Raw genomic sequence first — 21,767 nt, forward strand, 5'->3', positions numbered from 1 at the left:
CTGATTGTCCAAAATGTATGCATCAGCAACATTTTAATCCTTACTGTACTTCCATTACACTATGACTCATGCAACTCTTATACTTTGTGCATCTCATATGGGTAAGAAACTCATTAAAGGCAGGTTATCTGCTGCAAAGTCTTACCTAAGTACTTAGTTGTTACACAAAGAAATGCTAGCAACTAATCAATACTACTGCTAAAAATGTCCTTAGCTTTTGCATGAGGAAAGATATTACTGCAAGGATTACAAAAGGATTTTAGTCAGGGGCCTTAATATACATAGGCTTTCTGTCTCTAAAACATTATGAGTTAACACCTATGGCAGTTTTATCATATTTACTATCACCATGACGACTACATATTTTGTCTGGTTTGTGAAAGCATCTAGTTACTTTAATGTGGATTTCCTCTTTCCCTTCCAAGGGTAAAAAGACCTTGTTTGAATATTTTGATAATCTTTGCAACAGTCAACCCCTACTATTGCTACTAATCATCTCTAGTGGTTCAACAATGAAAGCAGGTTAGGTGGACCCTGTGCTCTGTTAGAGCTAGAAGTTACTGTGTACATCACAACTCTGCCTGCAACAGGTTCCTCCAAAACACTTTCTTAATCAATTCAACAATACTTTGTTTGCTTGACAAGCCATGCAATTGTTCTTAATGACTGAAAACTAGCATATTCAACGAGGCCGTTGTGATCTGCCCATACTAGTGCCTGTCTGGGAATTTATCCCACAGGTCCATATGTAATTTTTAACTGTTTCTGACTCAGGGCGTGTCTACACTGGCAATTTACAGTACTGCAACTTTCTTTCTCAGGGGTGTGAAAACACACCTTGGTGAGGCCAGCAAGTTTCAGCACTGTAAAGCGCCAGTGTAGACAGTGCCCCCAGCGCTGGTAGCTGTGCCCCTCGTGGATGTGGGATTTTAGAGCGCTGGGAAACGCTCTCCCAGCACTCTGCCGTGACCATACAAGCCATGTTAAAGCGCTGCCGCAGCAGCACTTTAGCGTTGCCAGTATAGACTAGCCCTCGGTGGCAGATTGACGCATAGCATATTGCTCAATCTGCTGTAGCTTTTTGTCTCACCTAATAAAGTTTTTTCTCATTACTCTGATATAAACTCTTATAATTCAATGATATAAATAAATTGTTCACACTAATTTTGAAGCAGTAAGGAAAGTAAATTTCAACTGCTCTTCTGTTATATTAGCTGCAATTTCCTCTTGAAATTTGCAATGTGTTTTGTGCTCAAATACACCTCTAATTTATGGCATTAAATTCTGTACTTGGTAAGCTTCAGTTTTGCATATTTTACTGTAGTAGACATCTTTCAGGTGGCTTTAAGATGTATGCAAAAAAGTGGCCTAGCAATTAGTCAATCAGGAACACGTGGGAAACTGGGATTTGCGTCAGGATCTGGAAATTAATGAGAGTGGACCAGGAATGGACTATCCTTGGGCAGCCAGTAAATGCTTACTTCAAGGATCCACTTCAGTGGCATATTGAAATGAAGCAGAAACAGCTGCAGTTTATCATTATGAAAACAGAGGCAGTAAAGTTGCATCCTTCATGGCAGTCCTAAAAGTTTAGCATTCACAGCATATAACAGAGAAACAATGAGGTGTATGTAAATAAAAGGAAAGAGGAGTAAAGTCTAGTCAGTCGAGCTCAGGACTAAGAGCCAGAGACTCCCAAATTCTAATCCCAGTTGTAATACAGCGCCCTTGAGCAAATCACAGACCCTGTTGCAGTTTTCCCAACCTGTGAAGTAGGGATAATTACTTACCTCACAGGGTGGTTGTGAGGAATAATGTTTGCAAAGTGATTTTAAGAGGAACATCACTCTAAATATTATAAACCTTTGTACACAAATGGGGAGTTTCCAAGTGTTTTGGAGTAAACCAGCATTCTCTGAAAACAGGAGCCCATTGTATTGTTTTAATATCATTAAACCAATTGAGTATTCTTAGGCTTCTATACCTGTAAGAGTCTGAGTCCAGTATATTAACACTCCCAAGAAGGAAATTGTAAAGAGTACGTATGGATCCAGGCCTTTCAGAGTGCCACAGAATAGGAATAGAATAGGTCCAGATTATAAATAAGTCAAAGCTTTAAACCCTAGAAGTTCTGGAGCACCAACGTTCCACATTCTATGAGAGGCTTCCTTAGGATTCGGAGGCAATACTGTCTTAAGATTCCAGAGCATGTTTCACCTGATGCCCCATTCTCAATAGGTCCCATAAAACATCAGTAAGTATAAACAATTTGAATATAAAATGTAAGACAATTGGTTTGATAGGTATTGAAAACTAAGACTATTCCATTCATTATTTGCAACAATGAATGAAGGGCAATTTTCCGCACTCAGGTCTTCCTTTCCACCTCACTGTGCAGTGGGAATGGTGAGTCTGCTGTGGGTTATTCAGAGCATCCCAGGAAGGTGGTGGTGAAAGATTTCATTCCAAGCTTAAAAGAACTACCTGGTGCTACAAAGCCGTACAACAATCAGGCTAAAAGTCATTAAATCAACAAGAAAAAACAAGTTCTACAGCCCTGTGTTTCAGACTTGGTTCCATTTTATGTTTCCTGCCTCTCTAGCCTCTTGGCTCTCTGCCCTATGAATCAGATGTGTATGGTTACCAAGTCAGAAATAAATCTTTAATGCCTACCTTTGCTATGGTAACCTACATTACATTTATTCCTCATCTCCTGTTTCAGTATTATGTTAACACACTTCATTTGAAAAGTGCTTAGAGTCTGAATGAAGGCAGCTCTTCTAGGAAAGAGTTGTAATCATATAGTGAGTGGCAATTCCTTATACACAGAAACTTTAGATTGAGATGTATTAATAGAATGACTAATTGGGGGAAAATGACTAATCTGAAAATGGTCAACAAAATTTCTAGCAACTGTTTAACCATGGCCTTCCAATCCTATCAACAGAAGTTAGTAACATTAGGCTGTAACAAAAAAATATAGTCTGTAAATCATGGAAAGTTTTTAAATTAATTTGAGAGAATACAGGCAGACAGGAGACTGCATAATTCTGGTTTCACTGTGTTCCACAGAGCATATTACCCCAAGTTTCCCAAGACTGCACTGAACCCCTATTTGCTTCCAGGTTCAATTCAAGGTGTTGACTGATCTACAAAATTTTACATGGTTTGGATCCTGGAAACCCAAGAAAGTCATTCTTTGGCCATATCTACACTAGCAAGTTTTGGTAAGTCTTGCACAACACTAGATTTGGTTTGAGCAGGGTTAGATGGCACTGTGGTAAAAATGCTGACAGACACTCTACATTAATATTCCCTCCAATTTTAACACCACTGGATTGCCACAGGCAGAAATATGACAACTGGAGATTTTCTGAAATTTTAAAGTTGAGAACATGGCACTTGTTTGCAACCATGGCAATGGAGGCCAACTGAGGCACTTGGGTTAACAGTTTACTTAATTCAGATGTCCAGGAATTGTTAGAATCCTCCTGGAAAGGCTTTTCCCTGTGGAATTTATTTCCCCCTCGATCCACCTGAACCAGCGTATGGACCTTCAGTACACAGTGTAAGGCCCATCTCTTCTCTCAGAATTCATATAATTTAAATAGTAGATGAAACTCTTCTAGCATTGACACTGGTCAAAAAGCTGTGTACTTTTTTTTTGTAGGTTTAACACCACTCAGAGCCTAGAGCAGGGGTAGGCAACCTGAGGCACGCAAGCTGATTTTCAGTGGTACTCACACTGCCTGGGTCCTGGCCACTGGTCCGGGGAGCTCTGCACTTTAATTTAAATGAAGCTTCTTAAACATTTTTAAAACCTTATTTACTTTACATACAACAGTTTAGTTATATATTATAGACTTTTAGGAAGAGACCTTCTAAAAACATTAACATGTATTACTGGCACGCGAAAGCTTAAATTACAGTGAGTAAAGAAAATTTGGCACACCACTTCTGAAAGGTTGCCGACCCCTAGCCTAGAGACTCTGTGATGGGAGCTTTTATTTGAAATGATCCAATATCTTATTCTACCAGTTCTGAGAACTAAATCCTAAGTTTCTTTCCCAAAAGGTACTATTCTAGATAAACCAGAATTCTACCAAAAGTTTTAATTTTTAAATTCAAAAGTGTGTTGTAACAGCAGCTCCCCAAATTCCAGCCCCCAACAGCCTCTCGAGTGGCCCCAAAGTTGACAGACGGCTATGGGAAAGGCTGAAGTATTCAGCAGAATGAAAATTAAAGAACCATCATACTACAGGAATGCTTCACCACTGGAAACAACTTAGAATATTTGCACTGAACTAAAACAAGCCAATTGTCTTTGTTTTAAAGGGATATTGCCAAGTTAATATTTTTTTTAATTTTTCTTTGTTCTATTGATACCTTAGATCAACTGAAAGGTTTACATCTCACTATTTTGTTTACTTTCTGTACTTCATTGAGCTTGGACAATGAAGCTACAATTGGCTTTTATGCACTAAAACAATGCCTCCATATTGATTTAAATTCAAGCAAAAAACTGAACTTTTTTTTTTACAGTTAAGTTTCTACTAGTTGTTTTTTAAAATCTTGTGTCTTATACGTAAGAATCAACAACACTGTATTACTCTAGTGCCCTAAACACTTTAGTAGGAAAAACATTATTTTTTAAGTATATAACAAGAACTATAAGTTTGTGGCCTAACCTACCTCATATTTTACTAAATTTAAGAGTTAGTAATTTTCAAGATGAAGCTCAGCTTTCCATCTGGGAGAATTTTTACAGCTAAGTTATAAATCTCAGAAGACAATTTATAATAGAAAAGCTAACCATTAACTATTGAATCAAACATATCACAGCTTTGATTTATACTAAATATCGCCTTCCAGTCAGTGAAAATCTTTGTGTTAAGGAAAGCAATTTCAACTGCATTCATAAAGGGAAGCCACTGATTCACTGTTTCAGTTCTAAGTATATATTAAGGATGACAAAATCCCTTACAATACGAGAGGTCTGGCTGTTTCTGTGGTGCCTAGTAATCAGTTGACTTCCACTGCAGAACTGTCCCTTCTCATTAGATGAAACCGCTCAGGATTCCATAACAATAACCAGTTGCTTCCCTAACTGAAGCATCTAAACAAGCCTGAATGAAACCAAAATACTCCGCTAAAAATAACTTGTGTCACTGCTTTTGTACCAAATTCTCATCCTCAATAAGAATTCCTTATAAATAATCAATATCGAAGTAAGTAGCAGAAAAGTGTTGCACATCATACAATCTTATTTCTCTGCATAATAAAATAATTCAGAAAGCAACAGTTGCCATCTATCACTCTGAAACAATATTCATGTTAAAGATAGATACGTAGAAACTGCTGTGCTTTTCTAACCAACTGTGTGCCCAATAAATATCGGTTCAGGCATGAAGTCTAAGGCATACATAACCAGGTACACATATGGTACGCTAAAGACAAACAGTCCATAAATGCTGAAATTTAGTAGTAGCAATGACACATGTACATTTATATATTCTGGTTTGTTTTTTCTAGCAGAATTTGGCAAAGAATACACAAATTAATATGTATACGTAAGCAAATCAGGATCTCAGTTATATAGTTTAATAAAGCCACCATACACAACGTGGTTTCCTTCTATTCAGCATTCTAAAGTGTTTTTCAAAACATGGAAAATAGCATTTAAATTTATTATCAGCAACACTAGGTCTGGCAAAAATTTGTTTAAATACAATTTGCTATGTTAAGCTAGTGAGATTTTTATAAATGGAAACCGTTTGTAAAATGAGAAATATAAATAATTGACCTATTTATTAACCATTCATATTGTGTACAATCACAATTTAAGTATTGTTACGATTAGCTTGTAAATTATTAACACATTATGAAGAGTTTGTATATAAGTTGTTATACTTGTTTGCTCTTTATTCATCAAATTTTAAAAGTTAATAGGAAAAAAATTGCTAAGAACATAAGAGCTGCCATACTCGGTAAGACCAATGGTCCATCTAGTCCAGTATTCTGTCTGCAACAGTGGCCAGGACCAGAGCTTCAGAGAGAAAGTACAGAACAGAGCAATTCTGGAGTGATACACTCCTGTTTTGTTGCAGTCAGAGGTTGAGGGTAGCTCTGAGCATGGGTTGCATCCCTGACCATCTTGGCTAACAGCCACTGACAAACCAATCCTTCATGAATTTATCTTATTCTTTTTTGAACCCAGGTAGATTTCATTCTTTCAGAACATCTAACGCAGACAAAATATTAATTTTAATAAAATATTTTAGACAAATAATTAAGATGTTGATTTAAAAATCAAAGTTAATTTACTCTTTCATTATATTAATTTAATCTAAGTGAAAGAATGATCTCCTACCAGTGCCAATGAATTACAGCACTATAAGAGTCTGCCAAATGCATCAAGACATCATTGTTAAAAGTTATTTTAAACAGTCTAAATGTTAATGAAAACCAATCATTCCCAAGTAACATGATGAAAACCACATTAAATGGCACAGGGCTGATGGTGATTTCTTCTAGCTGTACTTACACTTCTCAGTCTAGCTACACTGGGTTGCTGTGATGTCCAATTATGCTTAGACTACACTGGGATTTTTGTTTCTATGAAAAAAAACAAACTGCATAAAACAAGTCTTGTTCTCCAGCTGGCCTGTGATGCTCCATGAGCTCTGACATCTAGTAAGAAAAAAAAATGCTTCCAAGATGCTGGGAAGAGCTTCCTGTTATGAAGCCTATTCGACATCATTCTGCACTAAAACACACAATACACACCTTCCAACATGTTCTTTACAAAGGTAGAACTATGCATAAACTCGGGTTCAATTGCATTACAAATTATATCAGAAAGTTATTTCTATTATAATAATAGGGCATCCAAAGTACCACAGGTGTGCACAGTTCTTTACAGACAATTAATATGTGACAGGTTGATAATTTTTTGCACTGCAATAGCACATACAGGCTCCAGTTAGGACCAGGTCCCTACCTTACTAGCTACAAACATAGTAAAATACAGTCCTTGCCCTGCAGAGATCACAATCTACTCTGAGTTTATAATCTAAATGAGCAGCTCTCAAACTTCAGCAACCGGAGGACCCCCACTTTGATTTAAAAATTTTGGGGGACCTTCAAGCCTCTCTGCTCAGCCCCAGCCCCACTCAACCCTTCCCCCAACGCCCCACCCTTCCTGCCTCCTTGCTCACTCCATCTCCCCCTGTCACTCACTCTCCCCCACCCTCACTCACTTTCATCAGGCTGGGGCAGGGGGCTGGGGTGCAGGAGGGGGTAAGGGGTGCTGGCTCTGGGAGGGGGTTTGGGTGCAGGAGGGGGCGAGGGCTCTGGGGGGGGAGTTTGGGTACAGGGTCTAGGCTGGAGCAGGAGGTTGGGCTGCAGGAGGGGATGTGGAGTGTGGGCGCCGGCTGGGCAGCACTTATCTTGGGCAGCTCCTGAAAGTGACCAGCACATCTCTCTGACAGCGGCTCCTACTCAGGGGGGCCAAGGGGCCTCCGCACACTGCCCCTGCCCACAGGCACCACCCCCGCAACTCCAATTGGCTGCAGTTCCCAGCCAATGGGAGCTGCAGAGTTGGTGCTCGGGGAGTATGCGGAGACCTACGCTTCCCCTGCCCCTAGGGCCACAGAGATGTGCCAGCTGCTTCCGGCAGCAGCATGGGGCCAGGATAGGTAGGGAGCCTGGCTTAGCCTTGCTGCACCTCTGGACTTTTAGCACCTAAAATCTCCCGGTTTGGCTTCAGTAGCCTCCAGGAGATAGGGGGAGAGGGAGGACTTGATCAGCAGGGCCCGCAGACCCCAGTTTGAGAAACACTGATCTACATTTTAATCTTTGGCTGTAAAAGCATAGGTCTATCAAAACAATGAACTACAACTGCCAGTGTTTATTACTACTATAATTAAGTCCTATTAAAGAGATGTTAGAGATAAAAGTATAAGTTTTACATTCAGTTACTTTGACAGTACCTTTACCATATAACTTTAAAGTAGGAAAGAACTGTTTAAACTATACATGACAAATCTAATTAGGGAGCAGGGAAAACAGTTGTGTCCATTGCTAAACCAATTGTGGTTTAGAAGCAGTCAGGAATAAGGGAATAGCCCTACAATAACTTGGGAAAGTGGCCATCTCTTTGACAGCATCAAAATGGAGTGCACACCCTCACACACTAATATATAGGGAAGGCCCCTATTTTTGTACATATGAATACTATGTATCAAGTCACCACCCAATCATCCAATTTTGGAATACTTATCCATTCACCACATAAACCCAGAGCTCTAGGGCACCCACCATTCACCAACATCCTTATGGGAGCCTGGAACACCCTCATTTCCTAGCAATTCTGAAGCCGTCCCCTTATCCCATATCTCCCCCACTCCCCTCACTCCCATTTGCCAACAGGAATAGAAGGACCACCGCCCTGTCCCCTGGTGGCTCTGCTTCTACACCAGTACACATCTCCCAAAACGTACCCACAACCCTGAAATAACCTGCCACTGCCAACAGGTTGTGTACCCCACTTACACAATTTTTTTGGGGGGGGCGCTTTGTATCCATGTCATCCAGCACTAGCTTGGGGATCCATCAATTTCTTGCACAGTTATTTACAACGCCACCTACTTCAGAATAACTTATACACGCAGCCCTTCCCACCAGGGAGCCCTGGGAATTGGGCTGGGGCTGGGTGTGGAAAGCTTATGGGGGGGGGAAAGTAGTGGACCCCCGGGAGCGGGGGGTGAAGAGAGGCCCGCCCCGGGCACCCCACGGGTGGGGTCGCCCAGGGAGCGCGGGGTGAAGAGAGGCCCGCCCCGGACACCCCACGGGTGGGGACGGACCTCCGGGGAGCGGGTGGAGAGAGGGGCCCGCCCCAGCCACCCCACGGGTGGGGGCACGCGGAGAGAGAGGCCCGCCCTGGCCACCCCACGCGGGGAGCGGGAGGGGAGGGTGTGGTCGGGTCCCACCCGGGGAAGGAGCAGCAGCGCTCGGGACTTACCCGTCTCCCACCACCACACACTTGATGGCCTGCATCGGGGCTGCTCGGGGCCGAGCCTCTGCGGCTCCTGCTGCTCCCTTGCTGGGAAGGTCCGTGAGGTTAGGGGCGCGCGGGTCCGCACCGGCCTCTGGCCGCCTCCGCCCTCAGTGCCTGGAAGCGGGGAAGAGGCAGCGGCCACCACCCAAAGCTGGGAGCGGAGAGCGCTGCAAGGAAACAGGAAGCTGCCGCTCCGCTCACATCCGGCCTCGCCGCGCTCGGCACCAGCTGCCCCGCCTTCGGAACCGCTCGTCTACCCCCACCCGGCCAGCGACGCGGCTTCGGAACCGTTCGGAAAACCTCGGGTTCCCTCTCCCGAGGGCAGCCGCAGCTTCGTTAGTGTTCGGCAACACGTGATTCACGGGGGGCTTGGCTTCGGCCATCTTCGGCCCTGCTCGGACGTGCCCCTCCGAAAGTAACGGCTTCGGATAGGCTCGGTGTCCCTGCCCTTACCTCAGACAAGGAGGGGCCGCCATGTTTGTGCTACTAACCTAGTCAGGGAACTCGCCTCAGCCGCCACAGAGGGCTTTATCTGGGCAGTCCTAGTGCGACATGGGGTCCTGCTATGGGACCATCTCACAGCCTGTGTGAGACAGACAGTCATCATGTCTGGGCACCATAGCTCAGCTGGGGTTGCCAATTTTGGTTGGATGTATTCCTGGAGATTTCATCTTTAATTCCTGGAGATTCTAGGCCAATCCTGGAGGTTTGGCAACCCTAATCTCAGCATGAGGCCAACACACTGGCATACACACCTCTATTAGGAGGGAGCCTTTTCCATCATGCTGTCTTGTCATGTGATGTGGTGTCATATCCTGACCTGGTGCTACAAGAGACCATGTCTCCCTGTCATGAAGGACCTAGGGAAGCCCCTTTATCAGGTGGATCATTGCTAGGGTTGCCAACCCTCCAGGATTTGCCTGGAGTCTCCCAGAATCAGCATGGATATCCCAGCAACTATTTAAAACAATCCAGGAGATTTTAACAGGGTATTTAAGAAAATGACATTACATCATGTTGGGGAAAAATATCTCCCAGAATAGCTTCAATCAGAATTGGCAACCCTAGTCATTGCTCTTCGATGTGAGGTGGTTGTCATGTCAAAAACAGGGCTGCCCAGAGGATTCAGGGGGCCTGGGGCAAAGCAATTTTGGGGGCCCCTTACATTAAAAAAAAGTTACAATACCATAGAATACTATATTCTTGTGGGGGCCCCTCCGGGGCCTGTGGCAAATTGCCCCACTTGTCCCCCCACCCACCTCTGGGCAGCCCTCACAAACAAAAAGCAACCTCATGACATTACATCATGATGCTGTGACACTGATTTGTCATGTCACAACATAACATCACACCACAAAGTCAGCACATGAGATATTATCACATTACATTTTTCTCCTTTTAAACATCTGTTAAGAGTTGAGTTAAAAGAGTGTTAACAAAAACTATACAAACAAAAATCCCAATCATTTTAAAACTGTCTGATTACAAATCCTTTTCCCTGTCAATTGCTCTGATTTCAGTCTCTTGCAGTAACATTATCCTTTTAGCTCTCCAGTCCTCCAGAGGGTCCTTCAGCAATAACAGGGAAGTCAAATCCTGATGGACCTGATTTTCCATTATCCTACAGCCCCTTCCAGACATTTCAGCAGATGGAGAAGTCACAAAGGCAGTGGATATGCTCCACAGGGAATACCCTAACTTAAGGTTTTAACCATCTCTACTGCAAGGAATTTATCTGGGATGTGGTTTAGGACAGAAGTGTGGCCAGAGTGCCACTGAGCTCCAGCTATTCTTGGCTGTTGCAACAGCCTTTGGAGGCTATATGGACAGCTGAGCATAAATTAGCACAGATCTCATGCTAGTAGTGTTAAGCAGGCCTGTGGATAGTCTCAGAACATGGGGATAAGGGAAGTGCAAAGACCTTTGCTCTCCTCCCCCACTTCCTGTACTGAGCGTAGCTCATCCAGAATGAATCATTAGATCCAGTATGTCTAATGTGAAAAACAGAAACAACAACTTTAACTAATCTAAACACCCCAACTTTTAGTCTTCTTTATGTATATAATCATAATAAAATACAAAAGTATCCTTTGCACATTTACCTTTATTCTTTTTGCTTACTCCTGTGATTAGATCATAACTTTATTTTCTTCACAGTTATATTTATGGCACCTGACTGCCATGACAAAACATAAAATGACTTCAGTAGGATAAAAAGACAAGGAAAGAGGTTGCCATGGAGAAAGCATTTGCTTTAGCACAAATTATTATGATGGTCCTGTTAAAGGCAACCCAAATCTTTATCCATGTGTTCTTTTCAAAGTCTTTCCACCTGGTTATTTGGGGATCAGTTTTTTTTACTTACATCTACAAATAAATGTTAAAACTAATTTAAGGCATTTTTAACTTTTGTTATTAATTTATTTTAACTGTGTAGTCAGATATTTATACCACAAAAGTTTTAGATATATATTTAACTTAAGCCATTAAAATAATAATTCAATATTGGATGGGTTCCATATAATTTAATAGAGAACCATGGATCCATTCCATATTTTTAACATGTATTTGTAAAATTTTATTGTCTCAAACATGCTAAAATTGAATCATCTGGGATCAATGGAAACTCTGCATTTGGAATCATAGCTGAATATCTCCCTTAAACTAAGTATCCTATGAATGCTGTACAAGGCAGATCCTTACTGTTTTTTTTTTTTTGTTCCTTTGGATACATTAGGAATTGTTTATTATTGAATTGTAATATCTCTTTACCCATGTTATTTATTTTATTCTTGTATTTTTATGTTTTCTAAAATGCAAAAAGCTTTTTAAAAACAGAAATAAATAATTAATATAGTGTTGTAAATTTACACAGTTCTTTGCCAACAAGTTTTTTGTCCTGAGGATGAGAAGAGTGAGGGATGGGCCAAGGGGACAGACAGACGGGTTAGAGCCTGACAACATTGGGGGACAGCCAAGGTTTCGAAGCATGTGGGAGTGCTATTGCAGAGGAGTCAATGCAGTTGTTTACATGGTGGATGCAGCAGATTTAGAAAAAGTAGAAGCTTCCAAAAATGAATTACACAGCTTCATAGACAAGCCACAGTTGCATGGAATTCCAGTGTTAGTCCTTGGAAATAAAAGAGACCTTCCTGGTGCACTGGATGAAAAACAGCTAATTGAGAAATTAAACCTTTCAGCTATTCAAGACCGAGAAATCTGCTGCTATTCTATTTCCTGTAAAGAAAAGGATAACATAGACATAACATTACAATGGCTTATTCAGCACTCCAAATCAAGGCATTGTTGAAGAAAACTTTTGCTGAAGATAACTTTTCCTTCCAAATCACATGGGCCCCCATCTACTATACACTACTGAAAAGAAAAGGAATGAAACTAAATACTACCAGGACTCACTTTCAGTAGATTTGTTAACAAATAGAACATTTCAGTCCATTACGGCCTTTAGAAAACAAACATACATACATCCAGAATGTCTGTCTGTCTGTCCTAAAAGCCTTAATATAAAACTGGGAAAAAAATCAGTACTTTTTCTGAGCTGGAATGTTTTGAGTTTATGCATGTGAATTGTCAACTGTTTAGTAATTTTTTTAAATATGAAGCTGAATAAACTGCACAATAGAAAAAAAAATTTGCTCAAAACCTCAGAATCAGATAACAGGATGAAGGAGGTGAAGAGAGTGTGGAGGGAGAGGGAAGTTTTAAATTAATTAACAAACATAAAAGTACCTGATAATCTGCAAATGTGCAAATTGACAGTAATATGTATAGACTGTGTAGTTACAAACATGGTATTGTACAAGTAGTTATGTAAAAAAGTAATGGTGATACTGTGAATCCTTAAAATCTTTCCAATGTTCTGATAATATCATGAACCATAAACCTGAGGCTTATGTCAGAGCCTTAATATTGATTTATAATCTGGTAACCTGTCTCTCCTCATCCATTACATTTTTAAAAAATACAACAAAAAATTCTTAGACATGAAGAGGAAGTTGTTCAAAATGTTTCAGATACTGTGTGAATTTCTATTGTGCTGGCACTACAGCAGCATGATTATGTGGGCAGGGAGTGGCAGGATAATCATACTGATGCAATACTGGAAAGTTTTACACATTATGACGGAGTATCAGGATTATGGAGATAATTTGCATTTTGATTGCATCTTTAATCCAAGAATCTCTCCATGTTTTCATGCAAATTAATTAATTAAGAAAGCCATACAACACCACAGTAAGGTAGATAAGCATTATGACGCCCATTTTACATATGGGGGAACTGAAGCACAATGAAGTGAAGCAAATGTCCCTGTCAAAGTGAGAAATAGAACATATGAGTCCTGATTCCTAGACACAGGCTCCAACTTTTAGATTGCACTTTTCACTGACATCAGCACTATTAATTTATTTTCCTTTAACAGACAATGTGTTAACATTTCTAGGCACAAAATTAAAAGTCTGTCTTGCCACTGTAAAACTGTTTTTCAGGGGGAAAACAGTGTAATTTAATTTCATAGCAATTTGAAACAATTAGTTTTACTGGGTATTGAGCAGTAGTTGATTTTACAAGAAGCAAAGTGATTCACAAAGTATTAGAGGGCAAGGTTGAGTCCTAAGTATATAAATTTTTAACTCAATTGTATTTATTTATTTTACAAAAAAATAGTTTAAAGGGTTTTCTCTCACTGGAGCAGTGAAAAAATTGAATGTGTAGGTGCTTTTCAGGTCACATGATAGTTAAAACAAATGGCTTGCTTAAATACAGTGCAAATAGGACTTGATTCTGTGTTAATTTAAGTCAATATCAAAACTCTCATTGACTTTAATGGTGCAGGGTCAGAGCCTTGTTCTTCACAGAAAGAAAAATGTGAGCACAGGACTAGGTGTTCAGGAACCTGTTCCTGAGTTCTAGTTCTGGCTATGATATTGGCTTCCACAGTGGCCTGGGACAAGTCACCAACCTCTCTGCCTCAGTTTTCCCATGTGTAAAATGGGGATAGTAATATTTATTCAATTTCCTTAGGATTAAATAGTTAATATTTGTAAAGAGCTTGAAGACTAAAAGAGCTAGACACAATTTATGCAGAATGGTGTGTTTTATTTTGTGTTTAATGTTTTTCCTTAAATTACTTATTTTAGTAAAGTTATTACTGCATGCTACCTACTTTTAATTTAGTCAGATTACAGAAGCTATCTTCTCACTCAAGTGCAAATCCAGAATAACTACTCCGCTGAAGTCAGGAGGTCAGACTGGTGTAAAACTGGTGTGAAATCAAAGGCAGACTCACAGTATTTAAAATTACAGGCAGACATTTTAGACATGATTGATTTCCTGAATCCTGAAAAACTGAAGAAATGCAGTATCAGCTGATGTGTACAGCATTCAAATTTAGCACTCAGTCTGCTGTAGGAGAAAAACAGCTTAAAATAAAAGAGGAACTATGACTTTTAGAATAGAATATCAGGGTTGAAAGGGACCTCAGGAGATCATCTAGTCCAACCCCCTGCTCAAAGCAGGACAAATCCCCAGACAGTTGTGTGTGTCTGGTTTTTAACCCCAGTTCCCTAAATGGCCCCCTCAAGGATTGAACTCACAACCCTGGGTTTAACAGGCCCATGCTCAAATCACTGAGCTATCCCAATTGACCCTAGGTCAACAGTGATCATTGGAAGGCTCTTAGCAACTTATGTGAAATGAGACTGGCAAAATAAACAAGCTATATCAGGAGTAATAATTAGAAATATTGGCAGAAGGATTCCCCTTCTATTAGCCATGAGAACTGGGATTTTTAAGTTTGACGGCAATGGGAAGACTCAGCAAAATCAGGATGTGGGCACTTCCTTTTCTACTATGCATAAGTGAAGGGGGGGTTTACAGAGGAAAGGTCCAGGTACAGAGGTGGGGAGGTTTTAATTCAGCTGCCCTGGATGACTACTCCCCTTATCAAGGCTCCCTCCCTCTATCATCCTACAACCCACTGACTTGGAGGCAATTATAGAGCAGCATGCACAGACACCATTTTAATGAGTAAGAACCTCTCCCACCAACCTTGAGTATGAAAAGAGAGCCTAAGGTCACTGCTGAACTCTGCTCTCCCACATAAACACTAAACTACAGTAGAGAGGAGAGAGAGACTGAAAGAATTATGAAAATACAATTTTAGGAAAAAATATTTTCGGAAATAAGTATGATCGTTCTTATGTAAGTAATAATTAAAAATTGTAAACCAAATGTATAATTTTAATGTAGTATTAACACAGGTGGTTTACATGGTATTACACATATAAAGGAAACAGGTCCTTTCCTTTCTTAACAAAATTCTGACAACCACCTCTTCCATTAGGTATTTAAATTATAATGACCACAAACCACTCTGTGTTTGCTCACTATTCATTTTCTCAGTATTAATTTATACATTTATATGCTGATCCAACATGCACTTAGTACTAATTATAACGTTTACTACCATGAAAGCAATGGGAGGCAATGGAACTACTCATAGTACTAAGCTCTTTGAGACTGGGACTTTTTGTCTATGTTTACAAATTGTACGTCTGATTCTCTGCCAGGTTACTTCAGTTGTATGACAATGTAACTCTATTTAAAACATGACTTGCATCCGAAGAAGTGGGTATTCACCCACGAAAGCTCATGCTGCAAAACGTCTGTTAGTCTATAAGGTGCCACAGGATTCTTTGTTGCTTCTATTTAAAACAGGTATAGAATCAACCCATTTGTCAATTGTATGGTGGTATAAGTGTAAACATAAGAAAGAACGGCTAAAGGGCCTGGTTCTTACTTCTGGGGGAATTCTGCACCACTACACACCTGCAGAATTCATGTACCGCACAGATTTTTTTTTCTCTGCAGAAAATATATTCTGCTGGAGAGGCACTGCAGTTACACTTTTTGCCCGCCAGGGGCTGCCGTGGAACCAGAACAGAGGGCAGCCAGCTCACAGGCAGTAGCAGCCCGCAGCTGGCTGCATTCCTCACAGTGCCCTGCCCACAGGGCCAGGGTAGGAGGCACAGGATATGGGGGAGACAGGGAGCAGACAGAACGGGACACATGGTGCTGCTGGAAGGTCACAAACTGGAGTTCAAAAGGGCTACTGGGGGGATAGACAGGGACATGAGCTCAGGAGCTAATGGGATGACAGCATTGAGCCAAGGGCTGAATGGGGGGATTGCAAGGCCACAAGGGGACAGGGGAGGAGGACTGCAGGGCCACACGGGGATAGGGAATGGGGGGCTGCAGGGCCACATGGGGACAAAGGAAAGGGAGAAGTGCAGGGACACACAGGGATGGCAAGTGTAGGGATACGCTCGTACAGGAGCCCTCCATGGATCAGCTGTTCCACAGCATGCAGGAGGCGCTGGGAGGAAGGGGTAGGAGCGGGGACAGGGTGTGCTCAGGAAGGGGGTGGAACTGGGTGGGAAGAGGCAGAGTGTGGGTGGAGAGGGGTTGGGAAGAGGTTAGGTGGAGGTGGGGCTTGAGAGAAGGGGCAGGGACTGGGGCAGAAAGACATGAGGCTGGGGTGGGAACTTGTTGGAAGCGGTTAGGAGTGGGCGGCAGAGGTGAAAGTAAGCCAGTATGCCCCGATACGGCGTACCAGCAAGAGCCATTGGCTTCCCCTGGCGGCAATTTAAAGGGCCTGGGCCTCCCAGCAGTGGCCCTTTAAATTGCCGCCAGAGCCCTGCTGCTGGAGCCCTGGGGTAGCAGCGTTGGGGCTCCGTGGCTATTTACAGGATCCAGGGCTGCAGCAGCTGCTACCGCCCCAGCCCTTAAAATTGCCGCCAGAGACCCGCTGCCTCCTCCCCAGGGCTCTGGCAGCAGGGCTCTGGGGATGATTTAAAGGGTCCAGGGCTCCGGTAGCTGCTACTACCCTGGGCCCTTTAAATCGTCCCCGGAGCCTGCCGGAGCTCTGGGATAGCTGCGGCAGGGCTGAGGTGGTGATTTAAAGGGCCAGGGGCTTGTCCCCCGCTACCACCCCGGGCCCATTAACTTACCACCGGAGCACCGCCGCTGCCTCCCCAGGGCTCCAAGGATGATTTAAAGGCCCCAGGGTGGTAGTGGCAGCTGGAGCCCCGGGCCCTTTAAATCATCCCTGGGGTTCTCAGCCGCCTCTACAGTTGGTAGCTCTGGAGGTGATTTAAAGGACCTGGGGCTCCCACCTGCTGCTACCACATTTGCAGCCCCGGGCCCTTTAAATCCTGATTTAAAGGGCCCAGGGATTTAAAGACCCCCGCCTTTTCCGGTAGAGGCCATGCCTCTTCCAGTCGAGGTCCCTCCCCCTCCTAAGGACTACGGAGTACCAGTAAGTCTTTTAAGTTACTTTTACCCCTGGTGGGCAGGGCTTGGGGCACAGCAGGGGGTTGAGCACTGAGTGCTGCCAGCGGAGCAGCGAGGGGAACAAAAAAAAGCCGAGTGCAGCCAGCAGAGCAGCAATAAATAAATAAATAAAGAAATAAAGTCGAGTGTTGCCGGTGGAACAAAATATCGGGACAAATTGCATCCCAACCAAAGATCGGTTGGGACACAGGACAAAGACCTAAATATCGGGACATCTGGTCACCCTACGAGGTGTCCAGAGGAAGCCGGCGCCTGTGTCTCCAGATTAAATGTATGTCAATCAACAGAGCCAGAGGCTGACAAGGACCAGCATCTACTGTGACAAATTTAATCTAGAATAGAAACATAGAGCAGCAACAAATGATACTTTCCTTTATCTCACTGCACTACTGTTCAGCTAATTCACATAAAAACTACTACCCTCTGTTCTTGGGCTGGAGAGCAAGACATTTTGACAATACACAGATATGGACAATTGCAAGACCTACATCAGATTAAAACCAGAAACTAAAATACATTATTTTTCATTTAACAAGATCAGCATAAAAATAGAAGGGTAAATTATAACTGAAACAAGACAATATAACTTCAAGAAGCAGTTACAGACAGCAACCTGTTCTTCACTAGAACTGCTCATGAAAGGCTCTAAAGAAGCTATCTGCTGTGAGAGAAATAGCATATATGAGAATACAGACCTGGTATGAATGTTCATTATTTTTATTTTAAATGGGTTTTATCTTGATAAGTTTAAAAGTAACTTTTTCTGTCAGGATGGAAATTTCCAAAGAGAATTTGTTTGACCTATCCTCCCTGTTCCTAAATATAAGGATTAATAAATTGTCTTGTTTGAAAGACAATGATGGCTATAAATACAATTTTGTCATGGTAAAATTAAGCAAAATTCAGTAAAGAGTACAGGCGAGTCTCATCTTACGGGTTGTAAACTTATATTTTTGGCTTAGGAGTTCTTGGAGAACTCTAAGGAGGAATCCAGTAAGCTATGTCCCTGAAGGAAGGGGAAGCCTGAGATCTTGAAGAGTCTGAAAAGAATGCAGGTACACATGATCTGTGGAAGGGGCTGTTGCGGAAGCCTCTAGTTGACCAAATTAAGAAGCAGACCAGGGAAGAAGTAGCAGGACTGAACAGACAGACTTTGCCTACTTGTTATAGGATCCTTGGGCTAGAACCCAGAGAAGATGGAAGGCCTAGTTTCTTCTACTGGCCACTGGAAGAGGTAATGTAAAGACCCTGAAGTTTGGGGACAGAAAGACTACTGAGTTGGGACTTGCCTCAAAGACTCTGCTTGAGGCTGCAAGACTATTGGTTTTTGGACTTTCTGTCCCCCCTGGAAAGAGGAAACAAATAGTGACCTGGCTGGAGGACTAGGTCACAAGAAGAGGCAAGACAACTACAGGGTTGGAGTACCTGTCTGCGGGGATGCTAGTTTGAGAGAGATACATTATGCCTAGCTATGAGAGGGTGCACCAGCAATGGGTGCATTTTCCTACCGATAGATAAGTATAAGAAAACAATACAACAACCTTGGTCAGATAGGCTGTGGTATCAACACACTAGCAGCCTAATGTTTGTCAATTTTTTTTGGAGAAATCACAGAAGAGGTGATTTTTTGTTTGAAGGAGTGGTTTGAAGGAAAATAACAAAGTAGCTTTGAGGATGTTTATGGGTTGCTCCTCCTGAGAATGAGGGGCAGCAAGGAAAGAAGCAGATGGGTGCTCGTATTAACATTTAACAAGTGAGTGATGGAGGTTGGCACCATTGAATCAGAGGAGTCAACATTTTGATACTGAATGAGAGAAGATGGATAAGGTAAGGATAAACTGTGGATGGTCTGGAAAGTGGAGACAAGCAACTTATGTTTGATGTGAAAAGAGGGAGCAAGTGGAGGGATGCAAAGAGGGAAATGACATGTTCAAACAGATGGACTAGGAAAACTAACTTTCCTATGAAATATAAAGCTGTCATTGGTAAACTGTCAAACAAGGGTTGCCAAACTTCTGCTTCTCAGTGTTCTGTTAAGGTCTACATTATATCTGCAGGATGGTGTGTGGTCAGCAGGGAGGAAAAGGGTTAGTTACTATGCAAAAATTCAAACTCGAGGAAGCTTTGATTGGGTTTGAGGTTGTGGTTTAGACACAACCAATCATTTTGTTTTCAGCCTCCAAATATTTAACCTGCTCCAAGTCCTGGTTTGACAATTTGATAAAGTTATTTAGTTGGGGTTTAGAAACAAATGGACAGCCACCTCCTTAGATTCCTTTTTTGTATTTATAAGGATTAATCTGATTTGATAGATTACAATATTGATAACTTGTTGATTTGAACTTGACAAATGTATTGTTGAATTCATAGTTCAGTAGTGATGGTTTCTTGATCTTTTGGTTTAATAGTCTTAATAAAATGTATAAATGATGGTCATAATGCTTTCAGTAAGCAATATGGGCCAGAACTATTGAGAATCTGGGCAGATATCAACCTAAAAGTTTATCTGACTTCCCTACATTAACCTTTAGTTTGCACACTGCAGTACAATTAAATAACTGAAAACTTAAATATTTTTGGGCAGCAGGAAACAATTAATTGATAGACTTAGCAGACTCAAAGTATTGCATCATCAGTGGTTCTCAACCAGGGGTCTGGGGCCCCCTGGGGGGCCACGAGCAGGTTTCAGGGGGGCCACCAAGAAGGGCCAGCATTAGACTCCCTGAGGTCCAGGGAAGAAAGCCAAAGCCCCACTGCATGGCGCTGAAGCCCAGGGCCCTGCCATCTGGGTCTGAAGACGAAGCCTAAACAATGTAGCTTCGTGGTGGGGGGGGGGGCCTGCAGCATGGGGGGCCCAGGAAATTGCACTGCTTGCTACCCCAATGATGGCCCTGTCTTTCATATGCAGAAAACCAGTTATTGTGGCACAGCTGGGCTGTGGAGTTTTTATAGCATTGGGGGGAAGGGGCTCAGAGAGAAAAAGGTTGAGAACCCCTGTGCTAAATCACATTTTTAATTAGTTGATGTCCAGGTTGTGTCTAGGACTACACATGAGGTGGGTGGATAAGAGAGAAGGAATTTCCCCTCACTGTAGCCCTAGCACAAAGGCTAGGCACTATTTCAGTCTCTTCTTCCAGTACACAATGACAGGAACTCTAGTGCTGATAGGTCACTTAAAAACCGTATGTGGAGAGGACAATGATATGATTTCACTCCTTGCAGGCAAAGGCTGGGCATATTGGATCCTATAAAAATATGCATCAGAAATAATGAATGTGAATATGCCTTCTGTACCTGTTTCTCCATCTGTTAAGTGAGTATAAATTATTGCTAATTTATCCCAGAGGGTTAGCGAGAAACTTTTGCAAAGTGTATTGAAAATCCATGGATGAATGGTACTTCAATACTGTACTATTAAAATTTAAATAAAGCTTTGACTAAAGCAAAATGAACAACTTTTCTCTTGGTTTAGGGATAGCTGTCTGGCTGCCTAAGTGGTGCAAAGAATGTGGTTTATTTAAAACAAATATTTGCATGGGAAAGTGTTTGGTTGATGTGCCTGCTAGAGCGGCTGTTCAGCACTTACAGGGTGCTTGTGCCAGAATAAAATGAATGCAAAATATACTTCCTATGAAAACACACAGCAGGGGGATTCAGCCTGGACCTAGGCAGGAAGAACTCAGGGAAACGCTCTTTCTGACCCCTGCAGCAAGGCACCCTGGGGTCACACTATCAAGCTTTTGTCCAGCAGAGTCAAGGGAAGACCCTCACCTAATCCCCTCTGCTTCCCGAATACGAACGCTGCAGCCTGCCCTTGGCAAAGGTAAGGTAGCCAGAGCCTGTGCTGGCCTCGCCCTACCCGGCTGCCTGTTCTCCTCCACAGGGGGAAAAGGCCCAAGCGCCCCCTAGTCCCTCCCTGCTTCGTTCCCGCCTGTTCTTCTGGTAAGGACAGTACTGCACGCGCCCTCCCCGTCTCGTTCTATTACGCGTTCCTAGTCTTAATACGCATGCGCCTAATCCTGAGGTGGGAGGGGCTGAGGCAGGAGCCCAGCGGCTCCGCGAGCACTGCCCATGCGCGGGGGAGGGACGCTCTTTGCCCAGTTTGTTTTTGGTAGCCCCCAGCCTGCGTCGCTGCGCCGTGCCGTCATAACGCAAAACCGCTGTGACGTAGCAAGCGGTGGACCTGCGTATGTAAATTTCATCGTTGTGCTGCCTCCTTCCCGTCTCCCCTGTTGCGCTTGACATCCGGGCTCTTTGGGCTGGGGGCGGTGAGAGGCCCTGGGTCGGCTCCCCAGCGGGTCAGTACGGAGCGGGGGCGGTGCAGTCCGAGCGCCCG

General features: G+C 42.7%; 1 protein-coding gene across 2 annotated transcripts in view; it reads right to left on the reverse strand.

Annotated features, from left to right (window-relative positions):
* The window catches only part of RAC1 (Rac family small GTPase 1), a 31,476-nt gene extending 9,785 nt beyond the window's left edge, over nucleotides 1-21,691 (reverse strand). Inside the window, exon 1 of one of the 2 annotated variants that reach the window (XM_039490662.1) lies at nucleotides 21,615-21,691. In XM_039490662.1, coding sequence (XP_039346596.1) covers nucleotides 21,615-21,676 — 62 coding nt within the window. In that variant the 5' untranslated portion in view covers nucleotides 21,677-21,691. Of the gene's footprint in view, nucleotides 1-9,022; nucleotides 9,360-21,614 lie in introns of those variants that run through there. The other variant, XM_039490663.1, reaches the window with a different exon arrangement.
* Between the last annotated feature and the right edge of the window lie 76 nt (nucleotides 21,692-21,767).

Source organism: Mauremys reevesii, linkage group 10 (assembly GCF_016161935.1).
Source record: "Mauremys reevesii isolate NIE-2019 linkage group 10, ASM1616193v1, whole genome shotgun sequence".
Classification (NCBI taxonomy): Eukaryota; Metazoa; Chordata; order Testudines; family Geoemydidae; genus Mauremys; species Mauremys reevesii.